Source organism: Felis catus, chromosome C2 (genome assembly GCF_018350175.1).
Source record: "Felis catus isolate Fca126 chromosome C2, F.catus_Fca126_mat1.0, whole genome shotgun sequence".
Classification (NCBI taxonomy): domain Eukaryota; kingdom Metazoa; phylum Chordata; class Mammalia; order Carnivora; family Felidae; genus Felis; species Felis catus.
The window spans coordinates 74,033,116-74,059,943 of NC_058376.1; the positions used below are offsets into that span (position 1 = coordinate 74,033,116).

At 36.7% G+C, this 26,828-nt stretch overlaps 1 protein-coding gene across 8 annotated transcripts in view; it reads left to right on the forward strand.

Annotated features, from left to right (window-relative positions):
* Nucleotides 1-26,828, forward strand: part of ATP13A3 (ATPase 13A3) — a 146,552-nt gene that overhangs the window by 113,653 nt on the left and 6,071 nt on the right. For 7 of the 8 annotated variants that reach the window (XM_045037111.1, XM_045037110.1, XM_019839963.3 and 4 more), the window contains 13 exons: nt 3,289-3,413; nt 4,978-5,153; nt 6,144-6,266; nt 6,350-6,429; nt 7,269-7,311; nt 7,399-7,508; nt 7,792-7,888; nt 8,804-8,876; nt 10,687-10,864; nt 12,469-12,656; nt 17,582-17,670; nt 21,080-21,160; nt 22,653-22,742. In XM_045037111.1, coding sequence (XP_044893046.1) covers nt 3,289-3,413; nt 4,978-5,153; nt 6,144-6,266; nt 6,350-6,429; nt 7,269-7,311; nt 7,399-7,508; nt 7,792-7,888; nt 8,804-8,876; nt 10,687-10,864; nt 12,469-12,656; nt 17,582-17,670; nt 21,080-21,160; nt 22,653-22,742 — 1,453 coding nt within the window. The remainder of the gene's footprint in view (nt 1-3,288; nt 3,414-4,977; nt 5,154-6,143; nt 6,267-6,349; nt 6,430-7,268; nt 7,312-7,398; nt 7,509-7,791; nt 7,889-8,803; nt 8,877-10,686; nt 10,865-12,468; nt 12,657-17,581; nt 17,671-21,079; nt 21,161-22,652; nt 22,743-26,828) is intronic. The other variant, XM_019839966.3, reaches the window with a different exon arrangement.

The window sequence follows — 26,828 nt, forward strand, 5'->3', positions numbered from 1 at the left end:
AAAAAGGCATACAAATGGCAGATGAACACATGAAAAGGGTAGTACACTTTATTTAGTTCTTTGAGGAACTACAAAATAAAACCACAGTGAGACATCACTTCTTTCCTAAGGTTGGAAAAGTTGAAAATTTTGACAATACCAAATGTTAGTGATGGCTTGGGAAAATTTTAACAACATACTGCTACTACACTATTGTAGATTCATAATAAACATGTGTAGTACCTATCAAAATTTGAATTTGCTTATACAGTTTGACCCAGCAAGTGCAGTTCTAAGAATCCAGATTAAAGAGCTGTTTCTATGTGTGCGTAAGGTTCATGTTTAAATAGTGCAAATAACATAATACCCATAGGGCAATGGCTAAACTATGGGCTGTTAACATTGCTGTTAATAACAACTCCTCCTGCTGTCAAAGTAGAGCATTCCTATAAAATCGTTCCTAAGCTGAAATGGCTTAAAATGAAGAAACAGTTACAATTAATGTATGTGGAAAAATTTTTGCTTCCAGACGCCAAAAATAATCTCTTTGAAGCTTTTCTTATAGCGTAGGACACATCTTGCTAATTCAGGCCCAGAAAAAATCAAGGTAGAGTAAGAAGCTCACAGACACAGTTCAAAACTATGCGTCTTGATGCTGAGATGCAGATTATAATCCCCAGGGAAGGAACTGGGGAGCACCTCTCTCTCTGCGTGGAAGTGCGCTGCTTCTAAAATGGCTTGCTGCAAAACACATGTTGGACGCTATATTTGCCTCTTATTTTTTTTTCTCGAAAGCAAAAAATCTTCAGGTTTCTTTTGGTTAGTGAAAATGAGTAACGTAGGCCTTTCGTAAAAGTGAAATGGCCTAATGTGAACTTGGAAAAAGTGGGAGATCCCTGTATCTCAGGCACACTAAGTGAAAAGAGTAGGATGGTGTTTATATTTGTTGCGCAATCCTGTTTTACCAAATGAGAACTAAGGAGTGGAGTGGCTAGCCCAGTAACTAAAAGGAAAAACTGCATTAGGAATTCTGCCTATTGAAACAATATTTGGGGGTGAAGCATGTTTAAGCATGAACGTTTCAAAAAAAAAGAAAAGCATTAGCCAGATCTGATGGATATGCGTGGTTGGGAGCTACACATGTACAATGTTACGTTCTAATTCTGGTGAAGGGCATGTTAGGCTCTTTCTCTACAGCTTCACCTTTTGCTGGGACCTTTAAAACTACTGATTTGTCTGTAGTTCTTAAGCCTGTCATATTCAGACATCATTGCGTGCCCTTGAGTAGGCTGTTCCTTCTGCCCAGGATATCCTGTCCCTGTTTCTCTCTTTCTCTACTCTCCTTTCACGTGCTTCAACCAAGAACCTCTCTGTATTTCCATCTTATCTTACAAGAGCAGATTTTGACATTTCTCTCATAGCTTGAACCTTTCTATCTTGAGTTGAATATTGGATTATTCATTCATTAGAGAACAATATTGCCATGACCTGTATCATTCGTTGGAGAGTAAGGAAACCAGTAGCAGCCAGAACCTAGCAGATCATGGGAACACGGCTTGTAGTGCTTTGACCCCAGAGTTTTCACATCAGTACAACTGTGTTCTTTGAAATGCATTTTCAGGCTTCAAGGCTTATTTTTCCTATCACCACCAGCAGTGTCATTTGTATTGCTTCTTAACTGTTCTTTGATACCTTTACCACCCATACATAAATATAAATTATATTTCAGAGTGTTTTATGTTTTAGAGCTATGTGCTTAATAAGCACCTTTATTGAATTTTGTGTAGAAAAACCAGTTGGTTATTGCCAGTCTGAAATTTTGGTTCCTAATCTCAGCCTTCTTTCTCCATTGAAAACAAAACAAAACAAAACAAAACCTGTTTCTGTGATACGGTTCTGGTAGTTTGAAATTTCTTTTTTTTTTTTTTTTTTTAATTTTTTTTCAACGTTTATTTATTTTTGGGACAGAGAGAGACAGAGCATGAACGGGGGAGGGGCAGAGAGAGAGGGAGACACAGAATCGGAAACAGACTCCAGGCTCTGAGCCATCAGCCCAGAGCCTGATGCGGGGCTCGAACTCAGGGACTGCGAGATCGTGACCTGGCTGAAGTCGGAGGCTTAACCGACTGCGCCACCCAGGCGCCCCAGTTTGAAATTTCTTAAGAATGCATCCATTTCCATGATAATGCACATGTTATTTTTGCATGCATCTCTTTGCTTGCATGTCTGTTTTCTCTCTCTCTCTCAATCTCTCTCTCTCTCTCTCTCTCTCTCTCTCTCTCTCTCTGTCTCTCTCTCATACACACACACACACACAAACACACACACATCACAACCAAAAAAATGCCTTGAGAGTACAGATCATACCTTTTCATCTTTGACCTTCCAATGACTGGTAGTACTACTTGGTACAGAGTGGATACTCAACTTTTGAAGGAATTGTGTCCTGATAGCTATTGAGTATTTGTAAATATTCTCAGAGACCCATTTCTGGGGCCCAAATAGATCTCATTGTCAGACTGCTAATAGGTTTAATATCACACTTCTAGAATCAAGAATTTGATCAAAGGGCACATGGGTGGCTCAATCAGTTAAGCATCTGACTCTTGATTTTGGCTCAGGTCATGATCTCACAGTTCATGAAATCGAGCCCTGAGTTGGGCTCTGCTCACAGTGTGGAGCCTGCTTTGGATTCTCTTTGTCTCTCTCCCTCTGTGTGTGTCTCTCTCTCTCTCTCTCTCTCTCTCTCTCTCTCTTTCTCTGTCTCTCTCTGCTTGCATGTGCTATCTCATTCTCTCTCAAAATAAATAAAACAAAGAATTTGATCAAGACTTTTCTAAAATTCTTCAAAGACTTGATCATAATACAGTATAACTATTGAATGTGCTTATAGTCAAATTTTTTCCTTTTCTCTGGACATTTAAGTTAGGGTATATTGTGTGGAGGTGGGGACAGTAAAGCATAGATTTATTTATGCTTATTCATTTTGCAGGTGGAATATAAGATGAACATTCCTTAGTACTACAAGTGTTTAGTATCTTACAAAGATAACATTTCCAAATTATCCTTATTCTCACATTTCCAAAGATGAAATTTAATTTCATTTATATCTCTTGGGAATTGTTTTTCCAGATATAAGTTTGAGATATTGAACTCAAACACATTTATGCTTTATTCAACATACAAAATGGTTTGATGTACAATTTATGGGTATTTTACATTGCTTTATCAGTATAAAGAGAACAGATACTGTTTCATTATGTGTTAAAATTTCTAAACCATTATGTGTTAAAATTTCTTTTTCTGCAGAGATGTCATTGAAAACAACATGGATTTTATGGGATTAATTATAATGCAGAACAAATTAAAGCAAGAAACCCCTGGAGTACTTGAAGATTTGCATAAAGCCAACATTCGCACGGTCATGGTCACAGGTTAGACTTTATAAAAGGACACAGGAAAAATTGAGTGTGACTCTTAGAGTTCAAGTTATATAATGTGGTGGAATGACCAGACAGTTATAAAAGCACATAGTGGCTTCATCCTCCCATGCCCCATTTCAGCTCAGAATATTCTTCAAAGTTATAACTTTGTAATACTCTTGTAAGGGCTAGCAAATTCTATTTATAGAAACAGTAAAATGGTGAAGGGCATACTGTAAAAATTTAGATACTGCTCCTTTTTTGTTACCTCTCTTTAATAATACATTATAGCAGTTATTATATCTTGTGCTATTTGCAGGTTTGTTTTCCCTATTAGAATATACGATTCTAGAGGGGGAAGACAATGTTTTGTTCATTTTGGGGTCTTCTGCAATTTTTAAAACTGCGCTAGATGCATGAAAAATGATTAACAGATATTTGTTAGAATTACATTTTTATGTATAAGAGTATGTTCATTATCATTGCTTGAATGCATACTAGTGAAGATAGCCATTGTTTGATTTGTTTGTGATTTTTGACTACTATTCTAAGTGATTCTCCTGGTATTATGCTGTTGATAAATGTTATGTAATTCCCATTCCTTAGCTTTGTGAAACTGTGGCAGCTCCTAAGTGTTTTTTCTTAGTAAATAATCATAATTAAGGTAGTCACTTTATGGCTTTATATATTCACTAAGCCTTATATGGAAAGGGCACGTGTACATTTTTTTTGTTTGTTTGTTTTAGACTCTGAGACCCGTCCAATAGTATACTTATTACTATGTAGCTCAAGTAGATACATTTATTAGCATCCCAGCAATTCCTTGCTTCTAATGATTCCTCCTTGAAAGCACTTTCCTCTTTCTCTGCTGTGACAAACTGTGGCTTTGGTTCCCAAGGGGGGGGGGTCACTCTTGTCATAGGAGGATGCCCTTGGAAATAATGTGTGGAAATTGGGGGAAGAAGTAATATTCCCCTTCCGTTCTGGCAGCAGTGAACTTCTCATACCTTTGCTGGCTTTTCACATATGTTTATATTTTCTTCTCTTGAGCCTGTCCTTACAGGGCTTCTTTTCAGTTCTTGCCTTTTCGCAACGGAGAGGTTCTCTTTATATCTTGTAAAGATTGCATTCTTGTTACCTTCTTTATCTTTTTGCTTTTGTAATCCATTCTTTTTTTTTTTTCCCCCTGTGATCTTAGGCATTCTTGTACAGACTACCGGTCACTCTTGAGTTATTTGAACAAATAGTTTTTGAGCACCTGCTGTGTGTGTGACACGGTGCCAGGCATTGGTGGGTGCTACCAGTGCATGACAAAAAGATTCAGAATGTATCTGACTTTAAAAAGTGTGGGTAAGAGTGGTCTGTTTAGCATATGTGTGCTGGAGTTATTTGAGGCTTCCTTTGAAAAGTATGTTTTGATTTTTGGTATTTTGAAGCTCCAAGGGTAAGACTGTACAGGATCCTCGTTTTGCCAAGCGTAGTCAGGGGGTAATAGAGATTCTGGGTAAGTATTGTTGTCAAGTACATTTATGTTTCCATTTTAATTTTAACATATTGTCAATATTTTGAACATTAGGTGACAACATGTTGACTGCTGTCTCTGTGGCCAGAGACTGTGGAATGATACTACCTCAGGATAAAGTTATTATTGCTGAAGCATTACCTCCGAAGGATGGGAAAGTTGCCAAGATAAACTGGCATTATGCAGACACCCTAACACAGTGCAGTAATTCATCAGCCATTGACTCGGAGGTAATGTCAAGATGATTTTTTCCTTTTGAAGCTTGCTTGTTTGAATTTAGTCTGAAGAAATAAAAAGTGGTGCATTAAAATACAACACAACAAAACATAAATGAAAACAGACGCCTGGGCTGTCTCCTCAGAGATTGATTCATTAGGACTAGGTAAGACCCAGGTACCTCAAATTGTGGATATTTAGCCAAAGCTGAGAAGCACCATTTTAAAGTATAAGAATCCCAGGTATTTATCCTATTTTAAAAGTAGCGATAAATGATACAAGTGGTCCATAATGTTTCATTCATGCATTATTTCAAACTGAAGCTGATATTTAGCCTTTGTTTATTTGTTTTAAATAAACATCACTGGATGATTACCTTAACATTGAGTTTCTTTTCACTTTCAAAAAATGTTAAACTTTGATTGTTTTATGTAAAATATCAAATGAAAGAATTTAGTTTTGGATCTTATTTATTTGTTTATTTATTTATTTATTTATATGTTTTTTTTGAGAGAGACAGAAAGAGCGAGCCTGAGTTGGGGAGGGGCAGAGAGAGAGGGAGACACAGAATCAGAAGCAGGCTCCAGGCTCCAGCAGAGAGCCTGAAATGGGGCTTGAACTCACGAACTGTGAGATCATGACCTGAGCTGAAATCGGACACTTAACTGACTGAGCCATCCAAGCACCCCATAGATCAGATATATTTAAAATAGGATTGGGGCGCCAGTCGGTTGAGCATCTGACTTCGGCTCAGGTCATGATCTCACAGTTTGTGAGTTCAAGCCCCGCATCAGGTTCTGTGCTGACAGCTCGGAGCCTGGAACCTGCTTTGGATTCTGTGTTTCCTTCTCCCTCTGCCCATCCCCCTCTTGTGCTCTGTCTCTCTCTGTCTCTCAAAAATAAATAAATAAATGTAAAAAAAATTTTTTTTTTTTAAATTAAAAAATAGGATTGTATTACTCGGTTTGGCTGCCTAAATATTGTTTTGAATGTCTTGTACATAGGCTATTCCAATTAAATTGGTCCATAATAGCTTAGAGAATCTTCAAGTGACTCGTTACCATTTTGCAATGAATGGAAAATCATTTTCAGTGATATTGGAACATTTTCAAGACCTTGCTCCTAAGGTTAGTGACTTGGGTTTATGTATGTTTGTGTTCATAAGAATACATTGTGAATAGTATTTTAAAGAAATTCATATTTTTTTCAGTTGATGTTGCATGGCACTGTTTTTGCTCGTATGGCACCTGATCAGAAGACACAATTAATAGAAGCATTGCAAAATGTAGAGTAAGTATTGGTGGTGTTTTATTTTTATGAATTGTAATTTCATTTTCAAACCCAGAAAAGTAACTGATATTTCATGTGTATAGAATTGTCACCTGCAAGATAGGTGATAACTCTAAGTGCCTCTTTACAAGAGGCTCATGTACTCATTTATTTAGCGAAAATAAATATCCACAATTCCTTTTCCAGGTACTATCTTTTAGATAGAGTTCATTTACTCAGCTTCTAGAAGTGACTTTATAGTTTCTGTAAATAATTATGTTTCCAGTTTTAAAGGGAGAAATCTTTACTGATAACCTTAAAAGTAGGTTACTAAAGACTGTACAGGCCTAAGACCTTTGTTCTACAGATTAGGAAATTAAGATGCCAAATAATAAACTATTTGCACAGCTTGTGACAGAAATGGGACAATAACCCAGGTCATTTGACTTGCAAGCTGGTGCTGTTTACAAAGCAAAATGCCTGTGGTCAGTGTGGTAAAAAGATTTGTCAGTTTCAGTGGGGAGGTCTTGGTCTGTTAGCTGTTCATAATGTATTAGAAAATCCTTTTTTAAAAAAAATTTTTAGTGAAAAAATTTTTAATGTTTGTTTATTTTTGAGAGAAAGAGAGTGTGAGCATAGGAGGGGTAGAGAGAGAGGGAGACACAGAATCTGAAGCAGACTCCAGGCTCCGAGCTGTCAGCACAGGGCACGATGCAGGGCTCAAACTCATGAAGTGCAGATCATGACCTGAGCTGAAGTCAGACACTTAACTGACTGAGCCACCCCGGTGCCCCTGAAGAAATATTAAGTTAAATGTTGTTTATTTTAAAAAATTAATCGACATAATTTTTGTTTCTCAGTTACTTCGTTGGAATGTGCGGTGATGGGGCAAATGATTGTGGTGTAAGTATGGTTTTTGTGATTTATAATTCTTTCTCTACCCAAGTCCCATTCACAAAACTTAACTCCTTTTCTTCTTCAAACCATTAGGCTTTGAAGAGGGCACATGGAGGCATTTCGTTATCAGAGCTTGAGGCTTCAGTGGCATCTCCCTTTACCTCCAAAACTCCTAGTATTTCCTGTGTGCCAAACCTTATCAGGTAGCACAAATTGAAAATTTTCCCATTATCTCTTTGTGGCTTGCTCTAATAATGTAGAAAAAAATTATAGAAATGAGTATGAATTTGTTGTAATGGTGTATTAGTATATTCTATACCTAAGTTACCTTTCATCTCTTTCAGTTCTGCTTTGGTTTAGTTCTTTTGGTAGAAAAGTGCTTTGTTGTAGCTGTTGAATGTTGCTATTCATCTGTCAAGATATAATTGTGATTTGGAAGAGGAATTCAAAATGCTTTTATTCACATGCCAACATTTGTTTTCATAGGGAAGGCCGTGCTGCTTTAATGACTTCTTTCTGTGTGTTTAAATTTATGGCTTTGTACAGCATTATACAGTACTTCAGTGTTACTCTGCTATATTCTGTGAGTACCAACATTGCTTGTAGAGATGCTGCTTAGTGTTAAGGCATTTAAGCTAAAAAATTGAGTATGTATGCATCTACTAATTATGAAACTTACATAACTAGCATCTGTAAGTTTTCCTTTGGTTTGTTATATTTTGAGTAGCAGATTGAAAATCTCATTGATCTAGAATAGCATTTTCTTTAAGGCTGACAACTGTGGCTAAAGCCTCGTGAATAAAAGATGATTGTATTCTTTTTTTGCCTTTAGCTCAGATTGGGCGTCTTTCTTAGAACTCTTGAAAATGTCAAGCTGTGACATATTTCAGAATTGTGGTTAACCTTGCGATACATTTTCAGAAAAGGTCAGAATGAGAAAAGGTGTTTCAGCAGTAGTTTGTAGGACTTTATGCACTTGGAGAAAAAGTGTAAACAGTGATGTCCATAGGTAATCCACTGGATTTTATAATTGAAGTGAGATCACTTTAGAGTTTTCTCAAAATTAACATTAATGACATGCCAGGGAGTCTTTGTGAAAATATCCCTTCTACCTTGTAGAAAGTGTCAGGAGGGATGGTGTTAGATATTAAGCTTTGAGATACTAATTTTCAAGAATGTTGAATATTGTGAGTAAAAGCTTGTGTTTCCTTTTTGCCAAAAGGTTTAAGATTTATATTGAATGCATTTTTAGGAGATGCCTTTTATATTAATAAATTGAATGTTTGCAAACGTATGTTCTATGTCACTAATATCAAAGGCAAATGTGTTTTAATTTTTAAGCAAGTCCAAGTGTCATTTTAAAGTTGTCTTTATCGGGGTTGAGGGGGAGTGCATGGAGGGGGCCAACTGAAACCAAGGGAGGAAAATCTAAAGCCAGGGAAAATGGTATGAAAATAATTTCTCAAAACTAATTATGTTTTAAAAATCACTTCTGTAGATCTTAAGTAACCTGGGAGACTTCCAGTTTCTCTTCATTGATCTGGCAATCATTTTGGTAGTGGTATTTACAAGTGAGTATTTTGCTTTACTATCGATTTAAAAGCATGTGAAATTCTGATGTAACTCATTAAACTTTGGTAAATTTATATCAATAATTATAACAGTGCATACTTCTTCAGATTCCCTGTAAATATGTTCTTTTACTACTCATTGTTTTCATTTGCCCTATTTTATTGTTCTCTGTCCATGTTTTCCTGAAATATTTGAGAATAAGTTTGTGTTATCATGCCCCTTTGTCTCTGAATATTGTGTATATTGCCGTAAAACAAAGCCATTCTCTGACATAATTAAACATAGTTATGGGGCACCTGGGTGGTTCAGTCAGTTAAGCGTTCGATTTTGACTCAGGTCATGATCTCAGTTTGTGGGTTCAAGCCCCGCATCAGGTTCCGTGCTGACAGCTCGGAGCCTAGAGCCTGCTTTGGATTCTGTGTTTCCCTCTCTGTCTGTTCTTCGCCTGCTCGTGCTCTGTCTCTCAAAAACTAAACATTAAAAAACAAAACAAACCATAGTTATAAAGATCAGGAAATTTAACACATACAATATTATCTAACCCACAGCCCATAATCAAGTGTTGTCATATATCCAAATAATATCTTTTCTACTTATTTTGTTCCCCTAGTTCTCTAGACCAGGATCTAACCCAGGCTCACAAATTTCATTATCTTTTCTCTTTAGTCTTTTTTTAATCCAGAATATTACATCAGCCCTTTTTTGGGCATCTTGATGTTGACATTTATGAAAGAAGAGAAACCAAATATATGGATGTCTGATGTAGTCTCTTTAGACTTTGGCTATGAATTCTTGGCAGGAACATGGCAGAAGTGATGTTGTATCCTCAGTACAGCATATGAGGAGACACAAGATGTTGGTTTATTCTGGTCTTTGTGATTATATAAAAATAAGTAATGATGTAATGGGATATGACCCATTTAGTCAAATGAATATTCACAAGTTCATATTGGAAATAAATAGGGAGAGAAGGGAAAGCTCTTCCTGAGAGTAAAATGCAAACTAATAAATATAGAAGGAATGATGGGCTTAGACCATGAAAAGACCCTGATCTGATTCATCTGTTAAAACAGCTAATTCTATCCTGTGCATTAGACCAGCATCTCTGGCCTCTACCCCTACGTGCCAGTAACACAGCCACGGTTGTGGCAACCAAGAATATCTCCAGACATTGCCAGATGTTCTCAGGGGTCAAAAACATGTTGGTTGAGAACCACTGGATTAGATCGTCTTTAGTGGATACTAAAACTGGCGAATGAATGTTTAATGAGGAACAGGATTTTTACATAGTTTCAATATCTTTTTACAAATTACTTATCAATTATAAAGAGGAATGTTGTGGAGAAACTTGGGGGGCATCACCTTAATAAGTGATCAAAGCCTTTTTTGGTTACGGTTATGTTTATATAGCTTCCAACCTTTGTTAATGTCTTTTTAAGAGGAGAAAATATGTATTATTACTGTAGATTTGCAATTAAAGATTGAGAAATAAATAAATTTTTAGTTGAACATACAAGGATGGTGATTGATGTTATAGTTTATGTTTAGTATTCTTTTTACTTATACTAGTGTTTCTCTGAATTTCAGTGGGGTAATGTAAAAGTACTCATGAAAAAAATAGTACACTTTTGAAAAAGCCTAAATTGTTTACTTTTACAGATTACTTAAATCTGTATGACATCTGGATTGGGTTTTGGACAATTTTTATAGTAAAGATTTGTTAGAAATAAATTTAAGTTCCTAAATGAATCTGAGTTTTATAGCAACTAATTTAGATAAAACCTCCTCCTGTTTTTCTTCTCAATATAGTGAGTTTAAATCCTGCCTGGAAGGAACTTGTGGCACAAAGACCACCCTCAGGTCTTATATCTGGGGCCCTTCTCTTCTCCGTTTTGTCTCAGATCATCATCTGCATTGGATTTCAATCTTTGGGGTTTTTTTGGGTCAAGCAGCAATCTTGGTATGAAGTATGGCATCCACAGTCAGAGTAAGTTGGTCAATCCATTTAAAAAATGTGTGTAAGATATGTGTAACATGTATGCATGTAAAAATAAGTTTTAAAATTTATATAACAGTTCACAGGCAGCTTGATTAAATAGTTAAATTATTTGGCTTATATTTGATTATAAATATTATGGTAACTCCTTTTATCTGTAGAAAGATGGTCAGGCAAGGTCCTCATGGTCACTACCAACATGAGGATATTGGACCAGTTTCTTAATTTGCTACTGAGCTTTGCTCTCCTTACCTGTAAAGTGAGAAAGTTGAAATTAATCACTAGAGTCTTTCCTAAACCCAGAATATTTGTGTGTCGAACTTTTCTACCCTAAGTTTAGGAATTAGCATTTTAAAACAAACAATAGAAAAAAAACTCGTAAAAAAACTGCCAAGTGCTTCTCTTACTTATAAGGTAGAGTGTTCTGTCAGTGACAGATTATGATAACATTATTTTAATTAATCAAACATGTAAGCCATTCACTAAGGTAATTTTGTAGAATTAAATTTTTAGATGCAAACATTTATTTATAGTTTGCTTATAATGAAAGGAGATTGTCTTTAAAAGTTTCAGGAAACTTGGGGCGCCTGGGTGGCTCAGTCGGTATAGCGTCCAACTTCGGCTCAGGTCATGATCTCGCGGTTTGTGAGTTCAAGTCCCACGTCGGGCTCTGTGCTGACAGCTCGGAGCCTGGAGCCTGCTTCAGATTCTCTGTCTCCCCCACTCTCTGCTCCTCCCATGCTCATGCTCTGTCTGTCTCTGTCTCTCAATAATAAATAAATGTTAAAAAAAAATTTTTTTTTTAAAGTTTCAGGAAACTTTAAGAAATTCAACATTACTGTTTGCTTATATGTACATATGGACACTGCACAGAAAAAGAAATAGATGGAATTGTTCCGGAGTATCTTTCCAGAGTTCATTTGTAGTAGATTAACATTTTGTTACTAGTTGCCTGTGCTTATGTAGTTAGTGTTTTAGTAATGGGTATTACCTGTGTTTGACTGTCCTGCCCACCTGGGAGTAGAGCTCAAAGAGCACCATACATCGGTGAGAATATTGAGGGTCGTCTAGGTGCCAGGTGCTTTCCTAGGCATTGACAGAGTCATCCCTCATTCCTTAACAGTAACCCTGTGATGGCACAGGTGGTATCCACACTTATAGGTCAGGAAATGGGCTGAGAAATAAAGTAATATTTCCTCGATTAAGCCAAAAAATTGGTAGAGCTAAGGTCAGACCTAAGGTCTGTTAACCTTTACTGTGTTAAAATTACTCTCAAAATTTGATTTTTTAAAAAATTTTACCCCAGTATAATCCACATACAGTGTTATATTAGTATCATCCTTAAATTTAAACAATGAGTGGGGCTTATTTATTATGACATTTCTTCTAGTTTTTTAAACTGACTGGAATGTGACTAAAGAGAAGAGACACTTAACGCTGGTGTTGCGTGTTCCATATATTTTACCTTGATGTTGTTGGATCTCTTCCTATAAGCACCACCTTATTTCTATTTATGTTATGATAGTGATTGAGGACAGTGAACTTTTGGGAAGTGAGTATTGTGTTTAGTAATGTAAACATTTTTTGTGTTCTAGTGCTTGTAATACGACGAGAAGCCTGTATTGGAATTCTTCATACTTGGACAATGAAACCAAACCTGATACACATAATATACAAAATTATGAAAATACCACAGTGTTTTTTATCTCCAGTTTTCAGTACCTCATAGTGGCAATTGCCTTTTCAAAAGGAAAACCCTTCAGGCAACCTTGCTACAAGAATTGTAAGTTTGGCATTTGTTGTGATTTCTTTTATCCTGCTTCCTTTCTTTAAAAATAATGTAAGAAGAGTAGAGTTGAAACTGTTCTTTCAATGTGAAATAGGTCTTCATGAATAGAATGAACCTAGTGATTTAGATGTTTACTGTCTTGTTTTGTTCTCATGGGAGCTGCCAGTCTAAAGTTTAAAATTGAAGCCACCCTGTTCTAAACATTCCTGGTTTTCACATCCTATTGCTTCTGGCTCCAGCTTTTATTTTTACAGCACGTTGCAGACAGAGTTAGAATTAGAAGCAGGAACAGAGGATCTTCAGTTGGAACAGTGGGTATTGCTCTCTGCTGCTGGGCGGTCTGCACAGTGCCAACTGTCTTCCTGTCATTTTTGACACTGGTGCAGACAGCGTTCACCTGCAGTTCTTTCTTTCTGTCACCTCCGCATCCACTGCCGAAAGGGCCAGTAGAAGGGAGTCTTGTGCCGGTGTCAAACTTGTCTACCTATGGCAGTAGGAGATAGCATTTCGATTAATCAAACTTGGAGCTTATAGGGAAAAACATCAATTGCCAATTTTTTTAAAATTTGAGAATATACTAATATCTGGGACAACTTAATTTTTGTCATATAAAACTTCAGATATTTGCAATATTATAGAATGAATAGTAGTTATTCTTTGTTGTAGATGTAAAGAAATGCTGGTGTTCTACTTGGCAAACTGGTCACAGATTTCGGTAAATTATACCTGTCATGTCAGTTTACAGCGCATTTTCACATTATTTTATTCTTCTACCCTATGTGGTTTGTAGGTCAAGTTTTATTGCTTCATACATTTGGACAGGTTAAGATGATTCAAGTATCAATATTGTCATCTGTTTTTACTTTTTTTTTTTTTCACAAAAACTGATATTATCTAATAAGTAGAAAGTATATTACTGAGACCATATTGGAAGCATGCTTTGGGACAAAAAGCCTTCCATAGAAGGTCAATCACTTCTTCTAAGAGGACTTTGTAACTAAAGTTAGCTTTAGTTGAGGTGAACTTAGTGAAAGTTGATGTATGTATTTTAGTTTTAGTTCCATATTTTTAAATTTCAAGGAAATATTTAGCATGCCCAAGGTTAGCTGAAACATCTGTCAGAGAATAATGCCTCCCCCCCTTTTTTTAATTAAGAAAACTGGTGTTCAGACTGTTTGGTAAGCAAGATAGCTGTGTCAGGAAAGTTAATTTTAGAGGTCTGAGAAAATCTACCATATCCATGCTTCTCCAATTAAAAAAAAGATTGTTTTCCTATTTTAAACGCATCTTTTGTGTTATTTGGAAAACTTCAAAAAACTTAAAGGCTTTGTATTCCCATGTAATTTTGTATTAAGGTATTTTATATTCCAATTTAATTTCAAATTCACTTGAATAAAAAATAATCCCAATTGTTGATCACTGGCCTATTTTTGTTAGAACATGATTAAAAATTGTGGTTTGGCAGAAATATAGCCACAAAACTTTTGTCCTTAATATAAGCAGTTTGTGCATGTCTGTCAGTGGATAAACAGAAGTGCATGCTATCTTAAAACATGCCTGCTAGAAAATAAAATAGGAACACTAAAGTCAACATATCCATATTTTGCTAATTTTCACATCTTGTCTGCCTGTCATTGGAGTCTCCTAATCTTGGAGTTACTGATGAGTAAAGAAAGAAAAGTAGAAAATAAGAAGTGACAGAAATAAAGTCTAACTTTATAAAGGAATATACAATGTAAAGTATAAATATAGTTGAAATGAATGGAGAAAAGGTTAAGGCTTTACTAGAGTTGACATTAGCTTTTCATTTTTTACTGTAGAATAGACAGTTAACAGTTCTTTGCCAGGACTTGCTAGTTGCTGTTCTCTGTATCTAAATAGTAAAACGTATGAAACCTATCTTGAGATTACTGTTTTTAAAAATTAATATCTGTCTTAGGCATTTAAGGCAGTCTCTTCAGAGTTGGTTTTTGTTGTTTTTTTTTTTTTTTTTTTTTTTTTTTTTTTTTTTTTTTTTGTTCCCTTCTACTGGTTGGATTCTAAATAAAACCAAATTTCAGTCTGTGGTGACCCATTTTCAACTTTAGCTTAGCCCACTTATATTTTCTCCTTTGACCATGCTATCATTTCGAGGGCCATGATGATACAGACTTAATTCTTACACTCTCATTTAACTAGATGTGATTTCTTGGGATTTGGCTTCAGTTTTTGCTCCAGTTTCTTGACTTGACCCCTATAACTCCTGCTTGTGACATCCTAGTCCTTTCTCAGTCTGTGAAGACATCACTACTGAACTGCCAGGATCTCTCTTCCTCAGGGTATATGCATTTTTTCCTGGTCATCTGCCAGGCCTGAATTGGTTGGAGCAGATACCTAGAGGCCCTGCAGGATAAGCTGGCCTTTCAAAGATAAGAAACTGAGTAAGGAAGGGCGACGGGGTGGAGGCAGAGGAGGGAGAATTAGGAATAAAAAGACTTGAAATTTGTGGTTATGGGTCAGAAGATCCCAGTTCATATTTTTTGAGGAAGGAACAGCTAGAGAAGTATATATCAGAGTCGTAAACAAGTTTGTAGGCTTATTTATCCTATGTAAGGGTTTATTTTTGAGTCACATACCAAGGGGAATATAAAAGAAATCCTTCTGGTGCTTGATTTTGTTGCCACATTCCATCAAAATGGTCTGGTATCATCAACAACAAATCTGTGATGCCCTAAGCTGGGACATATTTAATAACTTTAATTTACTTATTGCTTTGCCTTTTAAGGACTAAGTCTGCTCTTCCCTATGGTATCCTCATCATGTTAGTTAAAATACCTTGACTCCAAAGGACTTGTTCCCTGTTCACACAGCTTTGTGGTAGAATCTAAATCTTTAACTTACGGAACATTGTTCCCTGATCTCCAGTTACCACCAACACAGAATTTGTTTTGATTGCGGTCTTCTGGTGAAGAGCATTACTTGTACTTCAGTAGCAATACCAGCAGAGTCCAGGAGCAGAGAGCACAGTTTACTGGAAACTCTGTACCTCTCAAAAACGAATACCTGATTTTCTCGTCCTTGGTTTCCCTATTGATCTTTTCATTGCAGTGGTTATATACATCTGCCAACCATGTACCTCCCCATCAGATTTCTTTGAATAGTGCCTCTTTTTCTCCCCTGGCTAAACAGAGGAGAGGTTCAACTGCTTATTTTCTGCTTCACATGGAAAATCCTGGCAGATTTTTAGAGGTGTGATCAAAGGTGTGTCTTTCTAGGAGAAAGACAGGAACATTTGAGAAACACTGTTGAGGAAGATGTAAGACATTTGTGAGCCTGAGTAAAGGAAAACAAAAAAAAAATTGTTTTTTTCTGGCAACATGTCAGGAAGTAGATTGCAAATCTGTTTTGCTTATGGCTGTAAAAATGCATTCGAATTTGGAAAACATTCAATATGGGCTATTACTATTTTGAACCAGCTTTATTTTCTGTCTCCATATCTCTCTGGCATTTGTATTCTGACCATTTCTTGTCCTTTTTCTGAATTTGTCTTTTGTGTGCTTCTGTACTTGAAATTAGCACTGTCCAAACACTTTAACTGACCACAATAACTGTATGAGTGACTGTGTAACTTATATATTACTTTAGTTGCTACGTTTATTGAATAGAATGTTATAGTTCTTGTTTATAGCTTAGTAGTATGTTTTAAAAATAAAGATCTAGAAAAAATATTTTTTTTTAATCTAGCATGGACCCAAATTTTTCAGCCTGTTGGTCAGTGACTTATAATAAAAAAAGTGTCCCCACTTTGACATGAATGTTAGTAAAACTTCCAGCCCAAGTTGTTAGAACAGTAAATCTAGATATTAATACATGTAAACAATAAATACATACATATAGAACATAATGTTATTTCTACAAAACAATAAATATTGGCTTATAGGTTTGAACTGACATATTAACAGTGTTTGTAAATGGCTCCCACATTTAAAAATAGTATGAGATTCCTCATTTAAAGTCCAAAAATTGGATATTAACTTCTTTACCCAATCTGAAGGCTTCGTGATAAAATTTTGGTTTTACATGGTGTTAGTAAAATTTGAGTTTCAAGATGACCTCAAATACGAACTTGTAAGTAAATATCCAAACCAAAAAAACAAGAGGAAAAAGTTGGGGGGCGGGGGGTAGCAATATAATGGGGAAAGTTCTGAGCCTTAAGGCTCATTATAGGAGAGTATGTTTGTATATTTGCAGGTGTATGCATGTATGTACACGGTTAACAAAATGACCACAAGCAGGGAGTTTTATTTTGGAGTTAGGAAAGTAATGCAAAGTACTCTGAGACTGAATTTACCGCTCCTAGCTACTGCAGCAAGTGGATTAACCCACATTTAAAATAGTAGATACTCAGTTTCTGGGTTTTAGCGTACATTTTCTGTAGAAATATTTCATGGAGGAAGTCATTAAGAAAGTGGGATACACTTAACAGAAATATACTTACAGTCAAATTAGAATGTCTCCATTTAGGATTATAACATACTTAATACTGGGAATAAATGTTATTCAGTATTTTTATATTCAACAATAATTATTACATACATGTTTTAAATGATAATTTCATTTTGCTCTACATAATCTAGTCTCCTATCTGTGAATTATATATTGACTTGATTATCTTATAAATTAGCTATCTATCTAGGAGAACTACAAAATGTCTCCTATTTTTATAAATGCTGATTATTTCTATGTCACATAATGAATCCTTTGGGCCTGGATGATGTGCCGTACTCTAGGAAATAACATAAAACACACATTTTATGTACTTCATCAACCTAAATAGATGTATCCAAAACCAAATTTAGGATTGCCAGTATACCAGTTGTTATTATATGCATTTTTATTTAAAGGAACTTCTAATTTAATTGTTTTACTTTCTTTTTCAGATTTTTTTGTTGTGTCTGTGATTATTTTGTATGTTTTCATATTACTCATCATGTTGCATCCAGTTGCCTCTATTGACCAGGTTCTTCAGGTAAGGGTTCAGCACATCAATTACTACTGGTTGTCTGAGGGTGATAATATCTATTAAGACAGTGATAGAAGATGACACACTAATAATAGTTCATGAAAGTTACACAGCCAAATAGGACTTCTGGATGTTTGCTAGGGCTTATGATCTACCCCCTCCTTTGTTCTTGGGTTACTGGGGACAGAGACTCAACTCTGAAGGTCTTTCCCCCCCAGGACCTCTTCTTTCTGAATTTTCTAAAATGCAGTTAAAGTGACCCAAAAATACCCTAGAAAGAATAAAGAACATAATTGGAACATCAGCTTTTATTGCTCTACCTGTTATTTTATGTTTCTTTCCTGTTCCTTCAGTCTTTGCTTCGGGTTCCATTTCCCTGTCTACAAACAAATGTTGCTTGGTCTTTAAAAATAAAAAAACTTTGACCCTGTTATTTGATCTGTCCCTTATCGATCCACTTCTTGAGTAGTCTGTACCTACTGCCTCTTCTTCACTGTCCACTGAGTTCTTTTTTTCATTAAAAACTTTATGAATGCTGAAATACCTGTTTTATATAGAAGAAAATGCACACCTATTTAAGTTGTTAAGCGTAATAGTAATAAAAGAACACCCATGAGTTCATCATCCAACCTAAAAAGGTAACACTACCAGCATCAGTAAGGCACTATCATGTACCTTTTTCCAAACATTCTGAGGGAACCACTATTCTAATTTTTTATCTCATTGGCTCGCTTTTCATTATACAATTACCATACTGTATGAAGCCATAGAAGTTTTGCTTGCTTTTGACCTATATGACAATGTTATCTTACTATTTGTATTTTTCTGTGACTTGCTTTTTCCCATTAGCATTATTTTTAAGAGGCATCCATGTTGATACATGCATTTCATTTTCACTACTATATAGAATTCCATTGTAGGAATATATTTTCATGCATTTCTCCATTCTCCATTGGTAAATAATTAGGTTGTTTGTAGTCTTTTCCTGTGTTAACAGTGCCGGTATGAACGTGCAGTACAGGTCCCGTAGTGTATGGGAGTGAGTGTTGACATACCACAGAGTGGGAATGGAGTGGTTTATCCCAGGTACAAGCAGCTGTGTTATTCAACTTGGAAGAGATTGACGATTTATAGTCCTTACCAGCAGTGTATGAGTGTCTGTTTCCCCACATGCTTCATGGAGGGATTTAGATAAGCACTTTAAGCAAAAGAAGAAAACAAAAACCACTTATGTTTCTCCCACCACATGTGTCTTTCTGCTGCTTCACATCTGTCTTCTTAAGTTCAGTGGACTTGTCCTTTTAATTATTTTTTTCCCAACCTTACTTGACTCTTCAGCAGTATTTGAAAAGTTAGCCATGTGATTATTCTTTTTTTTTTTTTTCATGTGATTATTCTTGAGACTCCCTCTACAATTTTGTGATGCTGTGCTCCCTTCTGATTTTTTCCTACCCTTATGACTAGTTCTCATTCTCTGTGATGGATTCAGACTCTTCCTGTTCCTTAAATGTTAGTGTTCCACGCATTCTTGTTCTTCTCGCTCGTGTTACTCTGTACATTTGGGTGAGCTGCTCTATAGTGCCAGCTTCACCCATGGTGCCATCTGTGTTGGTCTAGCTCTCACAACTGAGCCTTAGGGTTGAATATGCACTGACATACTGAATATTATATGCGTGGTTCGCCCATCAGTTCTCTGATTCAGCATTTTTATAACTAAGCTTATCATCATATTCTTCCTCAACCCTGCTTTGTCTTGGTTTTTTTAGTACCACCATTTATCCAAGTCAGAAGTGTGTATATGTGTCCTTGTCTTCTCCTTTTCTTTTCAAAGCCAGTCTTTTCCTAGATTCTCTCCATTTTCTTACTCTGAATCTTTTAGCTTTAATCCATCCCATTTGCCACCTAAAAAGAAACCGTTGTTTCCTCTATTCACAAAACTTCTGACACCAGTTGTGTGGGGGTTGTTCCCACACTCGTCTCCAACTCTGGACTCCAACTCAGTATCTTACAGTTCAGTTCTGGCACTACCTGGAATTAGCCAGACCCTACAGGTTAAGGGCTGTGTCCTGCAAGAGTGCTCCCCAATGAATTGCAAGTCCCAAGTCATCACCTGTACTTCTGACTAATTAGCTATGAACCAGAGTTCCCAGAACCCACTTCTCAGGTTTGAGAATTTGCTGTAAAACTCAGGGAAACACTTATGTTTATTGGTTTATAATAAAGATTATAATAAAGGTACAAATGTACAACCTGGTTAAAAGGCAGATAGGCCGAGGTCTAGAAAGGTCTTGAGCATAAGAGCTTCTGTTCCTGTGGAGTTGGGGCTGCACCACCCTTCCACCACATGCATGTGTTGACCGAACCAGAAGCTCTCCAAACCCTGAAGTTGAGGGACATTTTTTTAAAATGGAGGCTTCATTATGTAGTTATGGCCCATTATTAACTCAATCTCTAGTCTCTCTCCCTTCTGTGGAGGATGGGAGAGTGGGGCTGAAAGTTCTGAGCTTCTAATCATGGCTTAGTCTTTCTGATGACCAACCCCCACCCTGAAGCTAACCAGAGCCCACCAAGAGTAGCCTCATTAGAATAAAAAACATGATACCCAGGATATTCCAGGAGATTTAGAAGCTCTGGGTAAGATGCTTCTATTGCCAACATCACTTGGGAAATTAAAAGAGTTTTAAAAGCTCTGTGTTACACAGAAACCACATATATATTTCTTATTTTGTGGCCCTATCACTAGTTTCAGCTTCCATCATCTCTTGCCTTGATCACTATAGCAGTCTCCACCCCTGAAATCTTTCTTGCTGGAGTCATAGGGGTTTTTCTAAAACCTCTTAGATTGTATCAACTCCACAGCACCTAGCATAGTATCTTAGGTGCTCAGTAAATATTTGCTAGTCGACTAAAAGGTGAATGCATGAATGGAATTTTTTTTCTTTTTCTTTTTTAGACCTTAGAAATTAAACATAGATTTTAAAGTGAAAACGTAGACTGTTTGTTAAATTGATTTGGATAGTCCTTTTATGAATTTGTCTTTATATCAATATGTAGAGTTTTGAGTGATACTTCATTATTAGATTGGTATCTGCCTCATTGTTTAAAGACAAGACTTTACTTTAAAAATAGGGACTTGTTAGAAGTTCATGAACCAGTAGAAAGTATGGGCTTTTGAGTCTTAGTGATTAGGATTTGACTCTAAGCTCAGCCGCTTTACTGTATTCTTTTAACCTTGAGTTACACTTTTGTCATCGGAAAAGTGGATATACCTTGTGGCATTGTTAAGGATAGAGTAGATAATGTATGTGAAGGTACTTGGTATATAATAAGAATTCGGTAAATGTAGAAATTATTATATAATGCAGTAATGTTAATTGCGTACTACAATTTTAACTTAAAAATTTTTGTCTTACAGATAGTGTGTGTACCATATCAGTGGCGTATAACTATGCTTATGATTGTTCTTGTCAATGCCCTTGTATCTATCATGGTGGAGGTAAGCACTTCAGATGATCAAATGACTATGTTGCTGTTTTGGGATTCTTGGTGATTTAATACTCCTGGAGGAAGAGGACAGGTGGCAGCATGGAAATCTACCAAGAATCTCAGTTTCATTTTAGTTAAAATCATTTAGCTTTTTCTTCTTGACCTTTTCCATGAACTGAATGTAGTCCTGTTAAGGGATATAACTTAGCTGCACTCATACAGATAGGAGAAAGTAACCAGTGAGATAGCAAAAAGCAGTGATCTTTAGAAGGGAGAGAAGATTGGTGCTCATAGTAAACCAGTGATCATGAAATCACAGTGGGCATGTACCACCAGTGACCTGTGATATACAGTAAAATCTCCCATTGAAGGAAAGAAAGGAGGGAGGGGCTTTCTCCATGAATTGTAGTGAATTTTAATAACAGTTTATCGAAAGTATAAAATAACGACCACTGTGAACTTACCAGCACTGATTGCTGGAACTTCGTTCTTGGTGGTTACTTCTAAGTTTCCTCTAGAGGTCTTAGGTCCTCTTTGATCCATTGTGTATTTTATAGTTACTCTCCTAGTAGGATTGCCTTTAATTTGGCTTCTATAAAGGGAGCGAGTAAGTTCTCATTTGCTCTTTTTAATAAGATTGTGTCTGTTCTCAGAACTACTATTCTAATTCACTCCTCTAGTAGCAATAGGTGAAATGGAAGAAGGGGATGCAGTTGTGATTTTTAAGTTAAGGGTTTATGAGGCAGGCTTTTGAACTAAAATTAGGTAATTTGTGGGGAACTGTGTGTGCCTTGGTGATAATTGTTCTCAACTTGGAAATTATGTTTAATTTGTTATCTAAAAGATGACTTGGTATTTAAATTTGGGCCATAGTGGGCAGCATGGATATTATGGTACTGATCTTTTTAAATTGCCCAGTGAAAATGATTTTCTCTGTTTTATGGACACCAGAAAGTACATCCAAGATACTATATTTTAAAAGCTTTCCTTTTTCTATAGAAGTTCATCTGTTCATATAAATGTTATTTCAAATAAAATTTTAAAAAAATTTTTAAGGGAATCCTCTCATAATTTCTCTTAATTTATTATTCTTGCTCACCGTCAAGAATTATTTATGTTGGACTCTGATGAAGTCATACACATTTATACATATTATGTTTAACTCAGTGAAAATAATTCATTGTTAACTCAGATTATAACCATTATTTTAATATGGGAAAGGCCTGAGGATTCAAATAAAAGCCATATTTTGTGGAAAGTTTAGAGGTCCCATTTTATCAAGAATTTTATGATGATTTATATTTGTTACAAAAGTTCTGTTGTGTAAAACAAAAAAAGTTCTATTATACTTTATCCTTTTTCAATATTAACTGAAATTGTATGAAAACCAAGTCATGTTTTTCACTAATGATGCAGCATTGTGTGAGCCTTTTAAAAATGTGCGCATTAATAAAGAATGACTTAGTCATTTTTAATTCTTAACTCACTGGAATATCTCTCAGAACTTCTTCCTTGACATGGTCCTTTGGAAAGTTGTGTTCAATCGAGACAAACAAGGAGAATACCGCTTCACCACCACACAGCCGCCACAGGTTGGAAATCAGCACTTGCTCTCCATTCTTCACGTGTATCTAGGCTCCTTTAGTTGTGTGCTCTGCCTTCTGTAGGGTGGTATTCTGTTGTGTGTCACCTCCACCTTTCCCCTGCGCCTGGCATTCCATTTCCTGTAAGGAGTCCTAGAAAATTCTTGGCAAACGTTTGTTACAGGCTTTTCAGGACTTCAGGAATTTCATAAGTCTCTTTTCCATTCCAATCCTTATCTTCTCTGTGTCTGAAGATCTTTTTCTCAGTAGTGAGAGTTCATTTTTCCATTTCTCTCTGGCTTACATGTTTACAGTTTTCATGAGTCCCATTAGAAGCTAAATGAGATTCATGTAAACAAAGTTATGAAATGGGAATTGTTCATGAATCAGAGTCCAGAGAACAAAATTTTGAGGAATTATTTCTGATTGCTTGTCAGCAGTTACTGTGCCTTAATTTTGGGCAGCTCTTTGGCTTTTCCAGACGTATGTCTCTCTTCATTCAGAAAAAATCTCAGAGAGACTGTGCAGATCTTTATATAAACCATCGCTTAGGACTTTTGAGTTTTTAGATCCATTAAGCAGCTTACTATTTGAAAGATACACAAGCTCCATGGTAAAAAGAGAAGAGAAAGAGATGAATAAAACCCATTTCCTAGTGTTTGGATGCTGTAGTCATATACTGTAACCTCTAGTCATGTAGTATATGACTAATACACATGTATGTACTTCTACAACACATAAGGAAACATATAAGGTCGGTCTTAGTTTTTTTTAAACTGGTAATCATCGAATCAACTCTGATCCACTTGTTTAGCTGTAGAGAACTTGACAATACAGTGTCTCCTTGCCTCATGATCTGACCCATTGCTGTTTGTAGGTGCGTAATGGGCTTTTTACATATGCCAAGTCCTAAATCTTCTGCTCATCCTCAGCCAAGAGGAAAGCTGTCAGAGTTCAAGAGGATTCCCTGGCATTTCTGAGTTGGGTCACTCACTTATTTTTAGCCTTCTTTTACCTAAGTAGCAACTTCCTGAACTTTATTTTGGTAGTTTAGTAGGCTCGATGCCCAGAGTAATATCACAGATTGCTTTCTTTTTAAGAGGTCCTGTGGAGTGCCATTTCCTTTTTTAATGCTTTATGACGAAGAGTGAAAGTTTGGTACTAATGGCATGTGTCTGGCTTCACCTTTAGTTCCTTTTTCTCAAAACAGTATAGTGATAAGGCTAGAACTGTATCAGGGCTCATGTCCATTAGTGAAATCTCCTCTGTGTCTGAGTTTTTTTTTCCTTTGGGTTACCTCACTACATTATTTCAAGGGGTGGATTTCGGCTCCTATCATCAGTCCTCATATGACATGTTTGCATTGGCAAGGCGCAGGCCAAGGAAAACATTTACATTGAGTTTTCAGCTCTCACTGTTGATCCAGAAAATGCAGGGGTGCCTGGCTGGCTCAGTTGGTGGAGCGTGCGACTCTTGATCTCAGGGTCATGAGTTCAAGCCCCACATTGGGTGTAGAGATTACTTTAAAAAAATAAATAAAAGTTTTAAATAAGAAATGCAGATTCTGAGGAGGCATTATATATCCCTATTTAGTCAAAAGTGGGGGGTCGTAAGCCTCCTTTAAAATATTTGAATTGGACATTTCTCCTCACTTTTCAAACAAAATTAAATGAGAGACAATTCTATTATTTGCTAAGTCTCTGTTTCCTAGAAATTTGTTAGTATCTGTCCTCCTTATTTTATTTTATTTATTTTTTAATGAATTTTTAAAATGTTTATTTATTTTGAGAGAGACAGAGTGTGAGCAGGAGAGGGGCAGAGAGAAAGAGAGGGAGACACAGAATCCGAAGCAGGCTCCAGGCTCTGAGCTGTCAGCACAGAGCCCGATGTGGGGCTTGAACTCACAAACCGTGAGATCATGTCCTGAGCCGAAGTTGGATACTTAACTGACTGAGCCACCCAGGGGCCCCTCCTCCTTATTTTAAAAGTCTGTGTCTCTCATGTGGCTTCCTATCTCTGAAGTGTTCAGAGGAGAGAGTGAAGGCAGAAAGTGGTCTAGAATAGACAAATCCAGCATCCCCTGTGTGTTTGCCACCTTGTTCTGAGAATCACTGAGCAGACAACGATTTTAGTCTTCAGTTTCTGTGATTGTGATTAAGAAAGCATTTTTAAAATTACTGGCTTTAGAAAAGAGTTCTTATAATGTGTTAGCACAGAGTGATACACTTTCATCTTCTGACACTTTCAGAATGTGTAATGTGGCTTCACTGTTCATATTTGTGACCCTTCAAGAACCAGTCAGCTAGTTATATTACCATAAGGTCTCAATCAGAGCCCACTCTGTTGCTCGCCACCCCCCGTCCCCAGACATTTGATGGTGTCTGGAGACATTTTTGGTTATCACAATTGGAGGGGAAGAGGGGTTGCTACTGGCATGTAGTGGGTAGAGGCCAAGGATGCTGCTAAATGAACATCCTATGGTAGTACGCAGGACAAACCCCTCCCAACAGAGAATTTTTAGTCCAAGATGTCACTGGTGTCAAGGTTGAAGGTGAAAAGAGACTAGAGGTGAGAGTGGCCTGCTGCATCAGGAACTTCTGTGGCTGCCGTAATTCTCCTGTGCCACAAACTGTTATTCGTGTCTGCCTGCTCTGTGCTCTTTTCTACCAAGAATCACAGGAGATCTTCTCAGACTGCAAGTCCCAACTGTCTATGTTATTTCTGGGGGATGAAAAGCCCTATTTCTTTTTTGTCTTCCTAACCATATAGACCCATATAGGTTGAAAGTTTCAAAACAAGAGGCCCTGGACTAGGCTCCGGGTCTTAGACAGTTGGACTGGGAAGTCAAGAGGCTCATCTGGAAATCTCTGATAACCTTTTCTAAAATACCTGATAATCTGTAAGGTACTGTGCAACACCTCCAGGATCCTCCCAAAATCTTAAGGTATTTCTCACTTCACTATATACGTAAAGAAGCAACATTCAGTCAACTTGCCATGGTTATGCCATCTACTGAGTGACAGAGTTGGGCGTTGAAACCAGGGTTTCTGATTTTAAGAAGAGTTTTCTATAGAGCTTTACCCTGTTTGGGAAGATCTGTGCAGCACATTCTCTTGCTAAGAAGCATTGGTGCATATCCCATGTCTGGTAAACTGAGGCCACTTAGTGGTAGATGTGGAACTAGGATTACATCATCATGTAGTTTGATCCCGCCTGAGGATTTGTGCCTGATTGTTTTCCTTTTGCGGGGGAAAGCAAGTATTAGTTGTAGTCCTTATGCCACTGAAACATTGTTTGAGCTTACTTAGATAGAATGCTAATTCTGGTTGTCTTTATTTTTATATTCAGGATTGGTATGGAAGAAGACTATTATGAAAACCACAGTATCATTACAGCATTTTTCCCACAAGCATGGCTTTATTCCTTTACATGCTACTCATGAAAACATTTTGTAAAAGACACTGCTGAAAGTAAACTGGCATTGGGGTTCTAGAACCAACAGCTTGGAATGGTCTAAGAAGCAGGAGAATTTTAGCTGTAGATCTTTTTGCAAGTTCCTTGTGGTTTCTCTGTTGGACTGTGGCAGCTTCTTTCCGATCTTTGAGGGATACACTTGGTTGTTTAACCACTCCTTCCAGTTGCTACGGCTACTGTGTTCTCCTGCTTCAGGGACTTATGCCTAGGTGTTTGGGGAGACCCGAGTGCTCATTCTGAGCCCTGTGCTGCTGCACATCTGCCTTCTTGGTGCACAGAGCTTCTTTCTCTTCTTGCTACCATCATCTCTCCCTTGGTTCATTTCTCATTCTAGCATGCCTGTAGCACCTGTTATTTTCTCTACCCGTGAATTCTGTTGTATTTAAGGATGCATGTGGTGTGTTTGTTTCAACTAACAAACCTGTGCTTGCCTATTGTGTACTTCATGTGTATGATATTTGAGGGAAGGGAGGGTACAGGAACAAAATGTTTCCAATTTAAGCAGAAGGGGGATCCCCTAGTGTTTCTTGTGACTTAATTTATTTTTTCTAAATTATAACAAGTGTACTTGTTTTTAATAAGCAAATAGGATTATTTAAAAAAATATTCACCTTAATGTGG